This window comes from Pleurodeles waltl, chromosome 5 (genome assembly GCF_031143425.1).
Source record: "Pleurodeles waltl isolate 20211129_DDA chromosome 5, aPleWal1.hap1.20221129, whole genome shotgun sequence".
Lineage (NCBI taxonomy): Eukaryota > Metazoa > Chordata > Amphibia > Caudata > Salamandridae > Pleurodeles > Pleurodeles waltl.
The window spans coordinates 470,728,334-470,745,372 of NC_090444.1; the positions used below are offsets into that span (position 1 = coordinate 470,728,334).

At 43.8% G+C, this 17,039-nt stretch overlaps 1 protein-coding gene across 2 annotated transcripts in view; it reads left to right on the top strand.

Moving 5' to 3' along the window:
* Positions 1–17,039, top strand: part of TNFAIP3 (TNF alpha induced protein 3) — a 69,144-nt gene that overhangs the window by 13,099 nt on the left and 39,006 nt on the right. For both annotated transcript variants that reach the window (XM_069234281.1, XM_069234282.1), the window contains exon 3: positions 15,836–16,026. In XM_069234281.1, coding sequence (XP_069090382.1) covers positions 15,836–16,026 — 191 coding nt within the window. The remainder of the gene's footprint in view (positions 1–15,835; positions 16,027–17,039) is intronic.

Genomic DNA, 17,039 nt, shown 5'->3' on the forward strand with positions numbered 1-17,039 from the left:
ATGTCCCGGGGTCGGCTTCCCGTGACTTAGAAGGAGCGCCTTTGGGGGTGGAGGTCCCCAGGGCCATCTGTGGCTCCACTAGGGGGCCCCCCTCCAACACGCATAACTATGGGGAGGTGGTGGGCCCCAGGGCTTGGAGGTCCAAAATTGACCCCCTTCATTCTTTTTTTTTTTCTTTTTTTTTTAATAGACCCGGAAAGGTGGAAGTCCCCGGCGCAGGGTGTCCCCCGCATAATATTTGTGTAAGGCCCGCTGGAAGTGGTGGTTCACAAGGCGGCGGGGGGAGCACCCCCTGCATATTAGTTGTAAGCCCCAGGGCGATGTCAGTCAAGTCCCACAAAAAAGGTGGAAAAAAGGAAAGATGCCTAGGTAGGGTCACCTGAGCCCCTAGCCTTGGTCTAAGGATCCCTCACGGACCCCACCAAGACTACAAATATGTATTTCTTTAAATGTCAGGAAATTCCGCACCCCCGTGACCCAGGAACTGCCACCTCCCCAGGGCGGTCACTGACAACTATGCAGTGGGAGTCACGCGGCCTACCCGTCCCCTGGGGGGTCACCATGTCCCTGGAGCAACACAATAGTTTGATATGGGGAAGGCCCATATGACTGCCACCTTCCCGGGACGAATATTGCAGGTGGTGGGGGGCGCACAACCCCACTGCAGCTTTAGGGACCACCACATCCCTGGGGCTAAAATGAAAGAATGAAGGGGGTCCGTTGCAGGCCCCGGGGACCACCACCTCTCCCGAACTATTCCTGTAAATTAAGGGATCCTCTTCCCCCACAGCCCCAGGGATTGCCATTTCCCAGGGCAAAAAAAAATAATGAATCCCGGAGGGGGGGGGGGGGGGGGGGGACTCAGTGGGTTTTCCCTCCTTCAGCCCCGGGGAACACCACCACCCCGGAGAAAATATTACATTATATGCACCACCTCCCTGGGGCTAATATAAAAGAATGAAGGGGGTCCGATGCGGGCCACAGGGACCACCGCCTTCTCTGGGCAAATACAGCATTGCTTGGGCTAGCAGGGAGCTGTTATTTAAAACCGCTCCCTGCTTGTGGGAGCGATGCTGGCTCCCGCAGGATTTGGAGAGCCGGCTCGGACCGCGGGAGCTTTCAGGCTACCCCCGTGGTCCTCAGTTGGCAGCAAGCATCTTACTTGTATGCCACTTTGAAGTTATTCCATGGAGAGACCATTGCAGTAACAATAGTCTCTCCATGATTAAATTCAAAGCGGCACACAAGCAAGATGTTTGGTTACAAATATTAAAGTTACCTTTTGATGCACAGCACCAGGGAGTCTCTTGTGGTCTACTGGTAAGCCATTTGGACTGTCACTCAGTAGGCTGAAGGTTCAAGCCCTGGTATCTCATGCAGTGTGTCTGTTCATTTACTAGTTTTTTGACTGTTAAACATGCCTAGTGATGAAACATGTGTGTCTTTACGCCATCAAAATCGCAACGTCTTACCTGTGGCCTAGAGGTTAAGGTCTCATGCTCTCATCCAGAAGGTTGAGGGTTCCAGTCTAGGTATGTCAGCAGTCACACTCCTGTTTTAATTACTTTTCAAATAGCTGTGCATGACACAAGGTTGGCTGGTTATAGGGGGTTTGCCGCAGGGACTATCCGCAGGTCAGGCCCTGCTGCCAACTCCCGCTGCACACGGCAAAAGGCTGTACACAACTCAGGGCTGGGTGATTATAGGAGCTTGTCTGCAGGGACAGGCCGCAGGCCAGGCCCTGAGGCGTTGGTTGGATTAACCATAGTAATTCAAATTACTTTATATTAAAAAAGCCCATGAAATTCACTGAAAAAAACAAAGGTTACAGGGACATTATAGTTAGGAAATATAATTTAAAAAACCTTAGAAATTCACTTAAAAAAACAAAGTTTACGGAGATGTTATAGTTAGGTCCTGAATTTAGTCGCACAAAACCTTAGAAATCAGCAGTTGTAGTTAGTTATTTCAGGTATTAATAACTTGCGCCCTAGGGTAGCTATAACTCGCGCCCTCGCCATACACTACTAATTACCCCCATATATTACAGCACGCATGACAACTGTTATAACATTAATTAAAATATCAATGAAACATTAGAAGACAAATTATTGAAGACAAAACTGTGCATGGCGGGGGCGCCATGATTGAATGCAGGGATGGTGACCTGCAAGGGAAAGCAGACATCTGTTCTTGCATCTGCATTCACAACGGGAATCATTTTTTCAAAAGGTCAAGTACTGTGCTCCCTGCACAGCAGCCTGACAATTTAAAGATGAAACTGTCCCACAGAAACTTCTGTACCACCCCAGTTCAAATGTCTATATCTGGTCAATGGTTTGCACCCACAAAACATTGATACATTTCACTGACACTTGCATTTAGGAGGGGCTCACCTCTTTCTTGCTCCCTCCCATTTGTAACTTGTGAGTTGCAAAGGGTGAATTGCAAGTCAGAAAGTCTTTTTTTCATTTAAAAAGTGCCATTGATGCATTGCAGTTTGCGTTCCTATAGCCTATGATTGTTTTTGAATTGCAGGCCTTGCGAGAAAATGTAGTGATACATAAGGTCCAATGGTTTTTTACAATGGGTTGAAGGAAAATAGAGCCTTTCAAACTGCCCGTGTCTTTTCACAGTTTCCAGTTTTACCTTTTACCTTTTTTGCATCTTTGGGCATAAATCTCTTCTTGCCATAGTCGGACCGCCAGTATGGTTAATATACTAGAGGGATGTTGTTAGATTTCTACGGTTTTGCACTTTTGTCACCACTATAAGCAAGCCTAGAATTGGAGTTGGACAGCTCATTCTGAAATTGGGGTGTCTGGTATGCCTGTGGTTAAGCCTTGCTGCAATAGATCTCGTAGAATATATCCCAGTTTGTGGCGGTACTCAACTACAACGTGAGAGTGGATGAAGTAGTTATCACTTCTCTTGTTACTGACTTGGGCCTCTACAGCAAAAAGCCAGTACTGCCAAACCCTTAGAGAACCTCCTTGTAAATCCTTAAAAGCAATGCTCTGCTGCCTTTGACTAAATCGTTTATGAACCAGGAACTTGCTTGTGATCTTAAAGTAAATGTGCCCTTTTAGAAACGCCAAAGGACTAGTCATAATTGACGTCTAGTGGATCAGTCGTGGCATGTGGGTTTTTTGTCATATTTTGGAGGACAGAGTTGAAAATGGTGTTGCCGCTGTCTGTAAATCCCACATCTTGATTTACAGTTCCCGAGGTTTTCTTGGGGCATATAGGGGGTTATTCTAACTTTGGAGGAGTGTTAATCCGTCCCAAAAGTGACGGTAAAGTGACGGATATACCACCAGCCGTATTACGAGTTCCATAGGATATAATGGACTCGTAATACGGCTGGTGGTAAATCCATCACTTTTCCGTCACTTTTGGGACGGATTAACACCTCCTCCAAAGTTAGAATAACCCCCATAGTCTAGCAGGAAATGTCCAAAGTGCTTGGACCTTACGGCAATGTAAGTGTGGGTTTGTAGGCAGGAAAAATATTTTTTCATGGCATTGCCTTAAAAATATAATATTGTTTGAAGATGTTTCTAACCCTCCATGCATCCTTGTGCCAACCTTTACATATAACAATTTTACCCAAACATTTTGGGTGGACAGTGCATGAGGAATGTTTGAGTGTTCTCAACGTTTCAAGTTTGTCAGTAATCCCATCATTCCAGTTAGCTAACCCTCTACCTCTACCATAGGAACTATCACAAACTTTCTGTGAATTGGGCCCATTTTTATTGGGTTAGTGGCAGAAGCATCAGGGCTTTCCATTATCTACATTAATAATATTTTTATAATTCAAAAAGTAGAAAATGCTTTCAGCACATTGCTCCACTGCAAACGACATTAAGGGGTTGTATTAATCAGAAAGCAAATTCAAGTGATGTGGTATTACACACATATTACATTCTTTGAAAAATTGTGTACCATACATTTTAACATTGAATGTCTAGATACAGGTTTGGAAATACGGGGAGAGGTTGGATGCACACCTAAACAATATGAGAAAAGCAGAAGGAAATATAGTTTGTCAAAAGTTATCGAGCATAAATGTGTTTGCTTCTTTTTCACTTACTCAATTAGCAGATATTCCATTTCACCCAGCCACGCCTTATCAGGAAAGTCCAACCCGCACTTAGTGGTTTTGCCTATCAGCGGTTACGAAAGAGAATACAACACCAGTTACCAAAGTGCTAACTGAACCAGTTAGTACTGGGGAATTCCAGGCAGGAGGGACGTTTGCCCTACTGATTGTCAATAAGTAACTGAAAGTACAGTGTGCTCTCTTATCTATACTCTAGATTTTACAGCGGGGAACTTTTTTGCAGGATGCGTTGGGTCACATTTCCCCAGTTTCAAATAATAAGGCAATAGTTGCCTGCAGTTCCAAGAAGTGCAAGTCGAGCTGATTTTTTTTTTTGTTTATGTGAAGTGAGTATTTTATTTGTTGGTATGTAAGAAAAAGTGATTCTAGCTATTTATTTGTTTTTTTGGATTTATGTAGACGCATATATGTATTGAATCCATTTGTTTCAGTCAAGGGACATTACATATTCTACCTTTCACATACTGATGAACGTTTGTTAAAAACATTACAAATTGCCCATTAAAGGGATCAGGTGGTACTTATTTTTGGGGGAACATTTTGTGCAGATTCCTGAAACTGGGTCTAAGTTATAAGCAATCCAAAAAAGAGACAGAAGGAGACACACACACACAAATGAATGCAGGCACACATGCGCACACACATTCACACACACACCCGCCTACACCTTTCTCTCACTCTATCTCTCTGTCTCAAAGATAGATTGTCTGTGTTGTTTTGTAGCTAGGACCTTGCCCATCATTTGTAGCTAGTAGTGTATTGTAGTGTAACATTTATATAGCGTTTACTACCCCTTCGTGGGGTGCTAAATTGATTGCCTGCGTGGGTAGAATGGTACACTGTTCAGGGTGTGTGATTGGAAGGGTGTTGTCTTTAATTTGGTGCTACGTAGGAAGTGTTCCATGCCTTGTAATGACTACAGAGGTGCGTATATCTTGATATGGGACGCAGCACTTAGCAGTGTAATAAGTGAAATATTGCGAGAGATTGATAAATGAACACTTTTGAGTTTTTGTTAGCTGGCAGCTTTGATCAGCTCTGCATTATCCTTTACGGCATTTCTTAGGATCGCAGTCCAATAAGTTGGTTATTGCACAAGGCTATTCCGTTTTGTTTCTCTTTATTTCAATGGTCCTGAGCAGGCATGGGTTGGAGGGAGAGGTGGCTAGGAGATCTGCTGAAATGGTCTTTATTACAATCATCCCTTATATGACTGTCATTGTTATATGTTAAGAAGTGGTCATAGTATATAGCTAGTTGGGACATGTAGTGATGGACTAAATTAAAGTCCTTCAGTGGCCAGTATTATGTAGCAGATATCTTCAGTTATTTCTTGCCTGATGAAATAGGGAGGCAGGAGGGCTCTGGGTGAACTTACATTACTATAGAAAACCAATAGTAGACATAGACCAGCCTTTCATAACCAACATGGACATAGTTTTTAAATTGTTTGTCAACATTAGGAGAGTTTGCTGGTTAGGCAGTTGTATGCCTATGCACTGTAGCAACAATTGTTGTGGAGTCTACCTCAATGTCGTGGAATGGTGTAGTTATCTTAGAAAGAGCCAGGTTTTCACTTTTCTTCTGAAATAAAAGTGCTCCTGGACACTTCAAATATTGTCTGTTAGTGAATTTCAAAGCTTGGTGGCTTGTACTGACAAAGCAGTGCCTTCTATGGATTTCTTATGGTAAGGTAATGTGAAGATCCATGGTCCAAGACTGGAACACAGTGTCCTGTTTATTTATATGTCTTGAATTTAACTTAGGTGTAGTGGTTCTCCTCCTTGGGATAATCTGGAACATTGCTTGTTTTTCTGCAGGATTCCACTGTATAAATCCACCTACATACAGAACCACACTTATAAAGTGTCTTGTAAAAAACGACTCTACAGATTGAGCTGCAAAAATGTTTACAACGTGACTGAGCTCAAGTACTTTCTGTTCCGCATAGGTCAGTCACCTTGTTTCAGGACCAGCTGTTTTAAGAAAAGTAAAGCAGGATAAACATGTGTGCCTTCATTCTTTTCAACTGTAACTCGCCTTCGTGACCTTTTCAGGGGACTACTTAAGACAAAAAAAAACAGCCTCGCCCTGCACCCACTTGCAAAACAGTCTGGATAAGCGAAACTCTATCCTGCGGTCGTTAATTGAGCCAAAGTCACTCACACAGCCCCAGGCCCGGGAATTCTCCCATTGTGCCTTGGCTGTGACTCAGTGCAGTATCTTGTGTAAATTGGGACATTTCTCTGTGACTCTCCCAGCGGAAACCTGGGAATTTTACAGTGCTCTGACGTTCTTTAGTAATGTAATCACATACACACACTCCCATTGTCGGCTTTTGCCAAAGAGCCTATATGTCTGCCAAAAGGAAGAATCTACATATTCAGTGAGAGTCGAAATGACAAAGTATCCCGTGCTCGTAAATCGATTTAAATGCATACACGCAAAGTGGCTGGAAATTTCCTGATCCCTATGTTTGTGATTGAATATTTTGGGTAGTAATTGTAGGGACAGAGATGGGGCAGTAAATGTTTCAGGTGAGAGGCCATGCAATACGTGACTCAGACCCACAAACTCGCACTTTTTTTAATATCAACTGTCTGCAGGATGCTTCCCACCCCGAAGCCGCATACAGTGTAATCCTATAAAAACCCTGAGTAAGTGACTCGCCTTTGGGAGATGAAGGAGAGCACATCCATATTTTACTGAAGGTTAGAAAATTAAATTAAAAGAAAAACTGATCTTTTGCATTTTGTGCAGCCATGTGTACAACCCAATGATTCTGGGAAAACTACGATTTGTGTAGGCTTCATGCACACTCCTGTTGCATTTTGTGATACACTAAAAAAAAAACACAAATACACATGAAACATATACGGAGGTCTCCGATTTACAGATTTCCGCATGTTTCGGTGAATTGGGCCCAATTGTGTTTATTGGCAGACCAACTGTTGCTCCGTTTGTCATCTCCAAACTGCCCAGACAGCCCAGCTTTCGGGGAGACGGCGCAAAACCACCAACCTCAAGCCGTGTAAGGGGTAAAAGGCCACTTTACTAGAACAGGTCCGGTGAATAACATTACAACCTTGGCAAGAAGCCTTACAAAACTAAGCCATCCTCACGAATACATTACAAACCACCTAAGCACCCAACCCCTCACAGAGATGACTCCTCCCATCCTAACCTTGTATCCAGAATGCAGTACTCCTCTGCCCTGGTCTGCACCTTACGTTGTTACCATTGTCCCTCCCTCCCTTTGATCCTTGCTCAATATTTCTGACCTCTCATTGGTCAGCTTTCGTAACCCCCTCCAATCTAAGAAATGGATTTTAACCTGCCAACCAGGAAAACCCAGGGGTGTTTTCCTGCCTCACCCAGAAGTCAGTATTCCTTCCAAACCATCCTTAAGCCCCAGTGCCTTTCACCCAAAATGTCTGCAATCTTCAACCTTACTTTAAAAAATAAAACTTGTTACCTAAAAGTGACACATGAACCCTGTCCTGTCTGAAAAAGGAAATATCATCTTGAACAATCTCTGTGTGAGCTAAAACAGAAATATCCTGTTCTCTACAGAATCCTCTCATCTCCCTGTTGACCTTCTTCCTTTGGTTTTCAATTGCTCTAAGATTCCTCACCCCGCCAATACCGCCTAGGAACTAGTTCAGTCCACAAAATATGTGTACTGGCCCATCTCTCTCTAATCCTTAACAAATCAACCTTCATTACCTTAAACAAACCGATACCTGATAAGGACACCAAATCATTCTCACCCAGATGGGCCACTAACAAATCTGGACAAAAGTCAGTAGCCAATCTCCTAGAAAGAACAGCCAACAATTTGCCCCATCGCATGCCAGTTTTTCCTCCCCACCAGACGAACACCCGAGCTGCATCCAAACCTGGTTGACAACCAAAATGTCTTGATTCAGCATGTTTTGCTGCCCAGCGAATGAAGGAATGTCCAACTATCCAGAATGTGGAAAGTGCGCTATCGTGACCAGCCACACAACCTGAAAAAAAAATGAACCCAAGCAAAGGCAACAAAATTAAATATCGCTGTCAATTGGTTCAGACGTTGAGCAGATTTGTTCGAATATAACATTTAAAACATTGCAACCTCCAACACCCCATGTGCATGATACCATCTTCAGAATATCTCCTGGCATCAGTTGTTTCTCCAATACAAAACAAATGTGTTCCATAGTATCTGGGTGAAATACCCAACTTTCCAAGTGCTCTCCTCAGATCAGGTAATACCTGAAAATAATGCAAGTGGGACTCATCTTCATGCACAAAAACATAATTTGTATCAGCAGGCAAAAATGGGGCAAAAGAAAACCAGCAAAACACTGGACATGTTAGAGGAGACACTGGCTGCATTAGGACTTCAACTCCCGTACCCAATTGATCTGTCTTGCATGTGACCAACCATATTCGGATCCCGTCCTCAACCACCATGACATTAGGAAAAAGTAAACTTCCCTTACCCTCATACCCAACAATTCCGATGTGCGGAAAGCACTGTGAAATAGCATAGGCATGCAAATAGAAAACAGCGCAATCTCCCATGGAGCAAAAGAAATATCTTGCAACACAAACAGAATATCCCGCAATAACTTACCAGAAATTGGCTGCCTCCTGTCCCCTCTTGTCTTTCTCTCCCTAGCTCAGCCAGCCACAATTCTCCTGCAGTCTTCACCCTCCATTGGATCGTATCCCTAGAAATACTTATCGATAAAAAAGATACCTGACATCTTATCCATTATAGTCACTGCTGAAAGTCCTGCATTGATCTGTGTCATTATGAAACGTACCACATCCTTCCGTCTGGACAATAAAGCCAAAAAAATCTACCCTCTTAGAAGCACCAGACTGAATGAATTCAGACCATGCCTGAGCATAACTCCGACAGGTAGACACTGTTATGGGTTGCTGAATCAAGCGCAAAGTTCTCAGTCTCCCAGTTCCCACAGTTCCTGTGGCATCTGCTCCTGGTGCAAGCCCACAGAATCTCTGTCAGTGTGAATGAGAGAGTGCATCAGCAATAACATTGTTGACACCAGGAACGTAACGAGCCCTGAACAATATACCGAACTTCAAACAACCCAAGAGAAAAATCTTTAGCAATTTTAAAACTTTCTCACTGCGTGCTTTCTGAGAATTTACTAAATTCACAACAGTTTGTTTGTCGATATTGAAAACCACCAGTGAGCTTCTCACCCATTAGCACAAAAGCCACCACTGTCTGGATGTCTTCCATGCCATCTGCCAATCTTCTGCTGTCCAGTGTCCACCCCAATAATGACCAAAACCATGTGCTCCCGAGGCGTCTGAAAAAACTTGCATTTGCCCCAACCAGTCTTCTTCCTCTCTCCACATAGTCACACAATTAAAATCCTTAAGAAATAAAATTCACATTCTGAGGTGCCCCGAATGCTGGCACGTACTCTTATCCGGTGATCTGGCAGAAAGCACCCTTCACAGAGAAACCAAGTCACCTGCAAAAGGCCCGACCAACTCTTACAACACAACCAGCAAAAATCATGTGACCCAAAAGGCACTGAACCCGTCTCAACTCCAGTTTGGTCTTAGATACTGCTTCTTCCAACACAGAGTTTAACTTGTTAACTTTATCCACAGGTAAAGCACCTCGATTCTCTGAAAATCGAACTCAATTCCCAAAAATGTTATTGATGTGGTAGGACCTTCTATCTTTTCCGGAGCCAAAGGAACACCCAACTCTGCCATGGATGCCTTAAGTCTGTAAAGCTCTCTGATGCTCACCTGAACCCCCTTCTCCCACAAAAGAAAATCAAAATAGTGTGTGATGTGGTGCACCCCTCTCCAACATTGGGAAAACCATTGTAAAAAAGAGCTAAAGGTCTCAATCAAACAACATAACACTGAGCAATCCATCGGCAACATCCTATAAATAAAAATAGAACCATCAAACTGTAGCCCCAATAGTAAAGAATCATCTGGATGCACTGGCAAAAGCTTAAAGGCAGATTGAATACCAGATTTTGCCATGTCCACTCCCTCTCCGCAGCGCTTAACCAATGCAGTGGCTTCATCCACAGAAGCATAATGTACCATGGAATCCTCCTGTGCTATAAAATCATATACTGATTCTCCCAGGGGCCAAGACAAATGATGAATTAGCCTAAACTATTCCTCCTGCTTTTTGGGGACCACACCCAACAGGGAAATAGTCAAATGAGGCCAATAAATAAATGGTGTAACAATCCTCCCTTGAGCAAGTTCTGTATTCAGCTTGGCTGTTGCAACCTCTGGTTTCTCCAGTGCAGACCTTACATTTTTTGCCCATCTCTAAACTCTGGACCCTTGGTAACACTAAAAAAAACTTCCAAAAACCCCAGTATAAACATTTTACTTTTTCCCTCTTTGGATAGAAATGCAGCCAATAACTCAAAATCTGAAACTTATTAGGAATAGGGCCTTTTGCCCGCCACCTGTTGCATCTGAGCTCTTCCCCGCTAACTCCCCCCCCCACCACCCGCATTGCCTTGCCATCCCCACTGAACCTCATCAAAACAATAGACCAAGGGATGTTTTCATCAGCGGTTGCAGCAATTGTGCCTAGATTTACATTGCAGTCATGCACATCCCCCTGTATTGAAGGACCAGCAGGAACCATTCTGTGGAAATTACCCTATATCGAAACTCCCCACCTCAAATTGGGCATCACGTCCATATACTTAAAAAGAGCAACACACCTCTCCGAATGGCATTCACAATACACGCTAAGATGAGTAAGGCAGAAGTCCAGTTCTCTATAGTAGTGGGCACCTTCGGCATACGCGCAAGCTTTCACTCCTCCTTCTTCAAACACTCATTTCCCTGTACCTCCCTGTGCTATAATTAAAAAATGTCAACAAATTCTCCTTTACAGATCTTGTCTTTCATCTATTGGGTGACATGCGCCTCCAATGACGTTGACACCCCCATGTAAGGTAACTTCTTATTTTTTTTACAACACCCCCGTAACGTCACCCTCACTCTTACCTGTCTTGTCTACTAATGAAATAGGCTCTTACTCCCCCCATTTGTTTACCATCCCATTCACAGCCTGTTTTACTGTCATCTTTCGAAGTATCTGGTTTGTCCGCCTTATGTTCCTCCACATTTATTTGACTAGCCATATCCTTACAGTCAGAAGCACCCATACCGCAATGATGATTTATTTATGGGACTGTTTCCCACTGCAACAAGGACCACCCGAACCACCTTCAGCTTGTCTTCCACCTTGGACATTCCTCAAACAAATCTCCCTTACCTCTAGGAACCGAGGATGCTGAATTTGGAGCCTCCTGTCTGTCTTCTCTCCACCCGGGTCGCACTGGACTATCTTCGATACTGCCTTCTGAAAAACACCAATATTCCTACTGACATTAGCAGACACCCCCCAGCTCCAGATACCTTAGGCTTTACCATTGGAGCGTTATCCTCTTCGTCCACCAATCCGAAACACCTTCCTCACCAGTAGCCAATACTTCATCCTCCAAACCCTGAATGCCCACCATGTCTTCAGCGTCCCAGCTTGTGCTCAGCTGCTCTCCGTCCTGCATATAACCATCTGGTCCCACTGCAGCTTTGACAAGGTCCCCCGATGTCAAGCAAGTTGCTCCTGAACTTGCTCTCACTTCGGCTTGGCGTCCAGATGGTGCTTCAATCCCCACTGGCACTTCTCCTCTAATCTGCCTGGTCCAGAGGAGGTGTCACATCCAGGCATACCAACAACCGCCTCGGCTATGATAATAAACCACTAAACTCATCCTTGCACAGACTGACACCACTCACCATGTAAGTCACATATTTATAGTCCGGTTCCAAAATGCCTGAGATACTATCCAAATTAGACTGTACGACTAAACAACGACTTCAAACACAACTACTGCCTTAACAACGAGGTCGGAACACCGACCTCGTTGCTACTACTAATGATTTTACCACAAATGCCTTAACAACGATATTTCGTTGTAAAGGCATTCCTGATAAAATCATTAGCAATAGGCACCATTCACCCTACATCCCTCACCCCACCCCCCCCAACCCCACCCCAAAACCTAAAACCCTCTGACCCCCCACCCACTCCCCAAAACCAAAAACGCCCCACCCCCAACCCCACCCCAAAACCTAAAACCCCCTGACCCCCACCCACTCCCCAAAACCAAAAACGCCCCACCCCCCAACCCCACCCTAAAACCTAAAACCCCCTGACTCCCCACCCACTCACCAAAACACCCCACCCCCCCAACCCCACCCCAAAACCTAAAAACCCCCACCCACTCCCCAAAACCTAAACCCACCACTTACCTTCGCCAACTCACTTCTTTGTACCTTAACCACGCATGTTCGTTGTCCAGAACATACGTAGTTAAGGCACAAAAACTGGAGTCGTGGTTAAAAAAAGCGTTGTGACGCTTTCGTTAACCACGACTTTCGGAAAAAAAAAGTCGTAAAAAAGGATGTTCCCCTCCAAATTAAGCCCTGTCCCCCTTGCACTTAACTGTTGATCCTCTTCGTGCAGTGAACCATTGTCTACTACCCACCTCTGCTCTTTGTTTAGCATTGGGCTGACCCAGCTGGGAATAATTTGCTGTGCTGAGTTATTCCATCCCTTGACCATAAATGTTGGTACTGGGCCTACAAACACTCCCTGTATTATTTTTTGCCTCTCTTCTCGAACACCTTCCTCATCCAAATTGTTTACTAGATTGAATCTGGAATTACCGTGGGCGCTGCCATCTTGAAAAGCGCATCACATGACCTTTCCTCAAAAGTGTCTAGCAGAACCCAATACGCTGCAGACATATCAACCTCCAAATTGAGGCCATCTCCGACCTAGATCTTTCGTGCACAGAGAGCAGGCACAAGCATGTAAGTAGCAGAAACCTTTTGGCAGTGTCTCTGCGTCACCGCACTTTTGCTGGGAACACTTTTCACTCGCCCCCTGACACGCTCCTGCATCAAAGTGCGGGCTGATGTGCCAGATGGGGCCCCCCCTCGCATTACTGCTGACCAGCTCTGGAGAGCCGGCTGCAAGACGGGCAAAGGCAAATCCTCCTTGACATGCTCCTGTGATGGTAAGGAACGCAACTGCCTCCTTGATGCACACTTTTGCCTAAACTTCTTTGATTTTACAGCAAAGTACATGCCAATATTGCTGCTTCCACACCCTACGCAGACTCCCTGTTAGGACGTTTTCAACCTACCCATACTTGATCAAGAACCCCTTCCTGCAGCAAATCCTCCCTTCTTTCTTCTTTCAGCACCTTAAGGGCCTGAACTACTTTAATTGCTGTTGCCATAGTATTGGCAATATAGCTACAAGTGCAAAAAACTCTACCAACCAAATTAAATTTCTCTGGTCTACCACTCACTTCAATTACAGCAATGGAACCAACCCCTTCTGCTGGGTTGGATTAGGCAATGGTCAAAGAGGCTATCTCCCCCTCAAAAACCTTTAGTTATGTTCCACCCCATGGGAAAACAGTACCAATGACACTCGTAGCACCGTGGAAAGCACCTCCACATCTGACTAGCCCAGGTAGAGACCTGGAAAGCCCGAGTCTCCCCAAACTTCTATTCCTGTAATGGTGAATAGCTTGTCTGGACAGTGATACACATGGTAAACCTCTTTACTTACAGCACCATGATTCCTATTGTTTTTTATTGTGTGTGTATTGGACAAGTTGAGCTTTTAGCAGATACTGGAACATGAGGACATCAATAGTACAGCAGAGACATTTCGAGGCAGTGATATATGATCATGCAAATCACAGAAAATATGGACATAACACCATTTGAAACATCATGTCCCATCATTAACAAGCAGGAACCTAGTTTTCCTTGAGGTGTTTTACACCTGGGGTTACTGCAGTATTCTAGTAAAAGTGGCTCAGTTATTGACCATTGCATAGCTTAGTTATAGATTACCATCTCATACCTGAATCCTATTCCCCTGCCTTCTTGATAATTTTTGAGTGCTCATTTATTCTTTTAAAAAAATCTAAAATTGTACCTTAAAACGTGAAATTCCTTTTGATTCTATCCAAAAACGAGCTTATTAGTGATTTTGTTATCTTATGAGCATGCTCTAGTTAGTTTTCACGGTAAAGTTTTACTTTTATGGGGTACCAAAATAGCTTTGAATATTTAGGACATTAAATTATTCTGGTGTGATGTGCAATACCTTGTGGCTAGAAATAGAGTGTTATGAGGTTTGGATTGGCTGACCGTCGATACCTAGAGCCAGGATACCTTTCATGTTACAGTTGCGCTTTATAAACTGTAAGTACTTCATTAATTCGTTCGATATGTTTGTGGTTGTCCTGCTCGCTGTTCTTTGTCTACCACATGTTTTAATCCGTCTATAGTTCAGCCTATTTCCTGTGCATGGTAGCATGCAATTCTGTTTTCTAGTTGCCTTATTTTTGTTGTATGTTTGGAAAGGGACAATTGGGTAAACAAAAAGTCTTAGTGGCATGACCTGTTTATTGTGGCGGGAGATGGAACTGTTTGGAACTTGGATAGTTGTGGAGTCAGCAACAAGGGTTTCATAAGGCTTTAATAAGAACTTGTTATAGTTTTTCACAAGTTGTATTGCAGTTACTTAAAACACCTCTTTTCTGTATTGTGGTTTTTACCCGGTCAGGCGGATGGGGATCTCAGCAGGCAAAGTGATTCCTCCTCACTTAAGCAACTGGTCTATCTACTGATCTTCATACAAATGTTCAAATCAACCCACACTTATTAAGGGAGATTGAACGCTGACAGTGGAGCCACAATACAGCATGCTTCATTTTTGGCACAACAGCAGTGCTGGGACAAGGCAATTCCTGGCAGCTGCCTATTGTGTCTCCAACAACAGGTCCCCAGTTGGTTCCTAAAAGTATCAAAATATGGCACATTGGCATAGGAGGAAGGCAGCAAAATATAGATTGGACGATATCCTGCTACCATCCCCACACAATGCCTTCACTGCAAAATTTTCAGTGTTCATTTTTAATCTCATTGTGCCTTAAGTAGAAGACTGAGCCCATCATTACAAGTGGTGGAGTTTCACCCAGGATGAATACAAGAGGTGAAATTCTCCTACCCGCAGTTCTGAGTGTCTCCAGGCCTGGAATTATCAGGCTTGTAAACTCAGGACTCAATAATTATGGGCTTGGGGAAACCGGAACTCCCTTTGATGCTGCATGGGCAGAGTCTGTGGGCAGCACTGTTCGTTTGGCATCCAAACCTTTCATCAGTACATAGAGAGAAGACAATGCTCCACCCAGTTAGGCACAATCCCTTTGTGACAACTGGACACCATGGATCCCCATCAACCCTCCTGCTGACACTTTCCAACTCCTCTGAGCAGTTGAGAAAGGTCAGCAGTACTCTTCCTGTAATAAAGGCAAAACGCATGGTGAAGAACCTGATATATCTGGGCCCATGCAGTTGTTACTCCTTTTTTGGGGGGTTCGGGGGGGGAGGGGCGACTTGTGATTTGTGGATTTTGGTGTTGGAATTAAGACCCACCAGTACTTCCGCACCAAAATCTGATGAACTTGTTATGGAGGCCAAATTTGCTCTTGGTGGGACTTTAAAAAAGGACGGTGGTTAGGCATGCCATGTGTAGTTATTTTATGGAATTCTTGGTATTAGTAGAAAATAAACTGGATGTCTTTACTCTTGCAGGAGATGGTAATTGTCTGATGCATGCTGTGTCTCAGTACATGTGGGGAATTCAAGATGTTGACCTCGTTCTAAGAAAGACGCTTCACAGCGCACTGAAGGAAACTGATGCACGGAACTTTAAACTCCGGTGGCAGAGAGAGTCTCTAAAGTCCATTGAATTTGTGGAAACAGGACTGTGTTTTGACACTAGGGTAAGTTTATTCATATTATCTGACTGGTCCCTTTGCTGCGTGCCCACACTCTTGAAAAGTAGGTTGGTGGCCCTTACCAAGGTGAAGACCAGCTTCTACAATTTCACATTTCTTATTTCGTCATGAATTAAAGTCCATGCCTAATTCTCAATATTGCCCTGTATCCCGCCGTTTTCAGCAATATTTTCTAAGTTTGTTTTAAGGTAAATTTGCAGATACACATCATTTGCTCTGAGCACTTTGTCTAGACCGAAGCAAAGCTATTCAACTGTGACTCACGGTCTGACCAAAGATACTCTTGGCAGTTGTAAGGAATATGCAGATCAAGCATTAGTCATTGTGTTTAAACCTTTTCGCCAGATGTGTACAAAACCTCCTGTCTGCTTTTATTTAGGCGGCCCAAAAACTGAGATAATCTGCAGAAGGTTACCATTTGGGTTTTCTACATATAAAGTCGCTTTTAGCACCGTAAATTGTAGGCCCCGCTGTTGCAAGTGCCTTGAAATAGAAATAAATTGAGGCAGGCCAAGCAGGATTCCTGTGAAAAAGTTCTTTAATTTGCCTCAAAATAGGAGCTCACAACCAGCATGACATGAGCACAGGTAACAAGGAGAAAACTGGCCAACCGATGTCACACTTACATTTTCAAAACCGGTTGTGCCATTCAAAATACAACATGTTGCCTGCACACGAGCCATCAGCTTCAACAACCAGGAAACAAACTGAAACTCACGAGATTCTCATCAGAGACAACACACGCTATTGAAAATAAACAGAACGTGCTGCTGCAGAGAACCTAATGATGTAAGCATGCAGCAGACGTCACAGCACGAGCAGAGCTCATGCTGTGACAGCTGAACTACAACAACAGTAACACCTATACAACACCCCCCCCCCTTTTAATACAAAAGAAAAAATATTAAAATAAAATAAATCAATGACTACATAAATATAAACATATATACATATTGTCATTACATTTACCCAATTACTAAGAAGCCAGTGCAGAACTT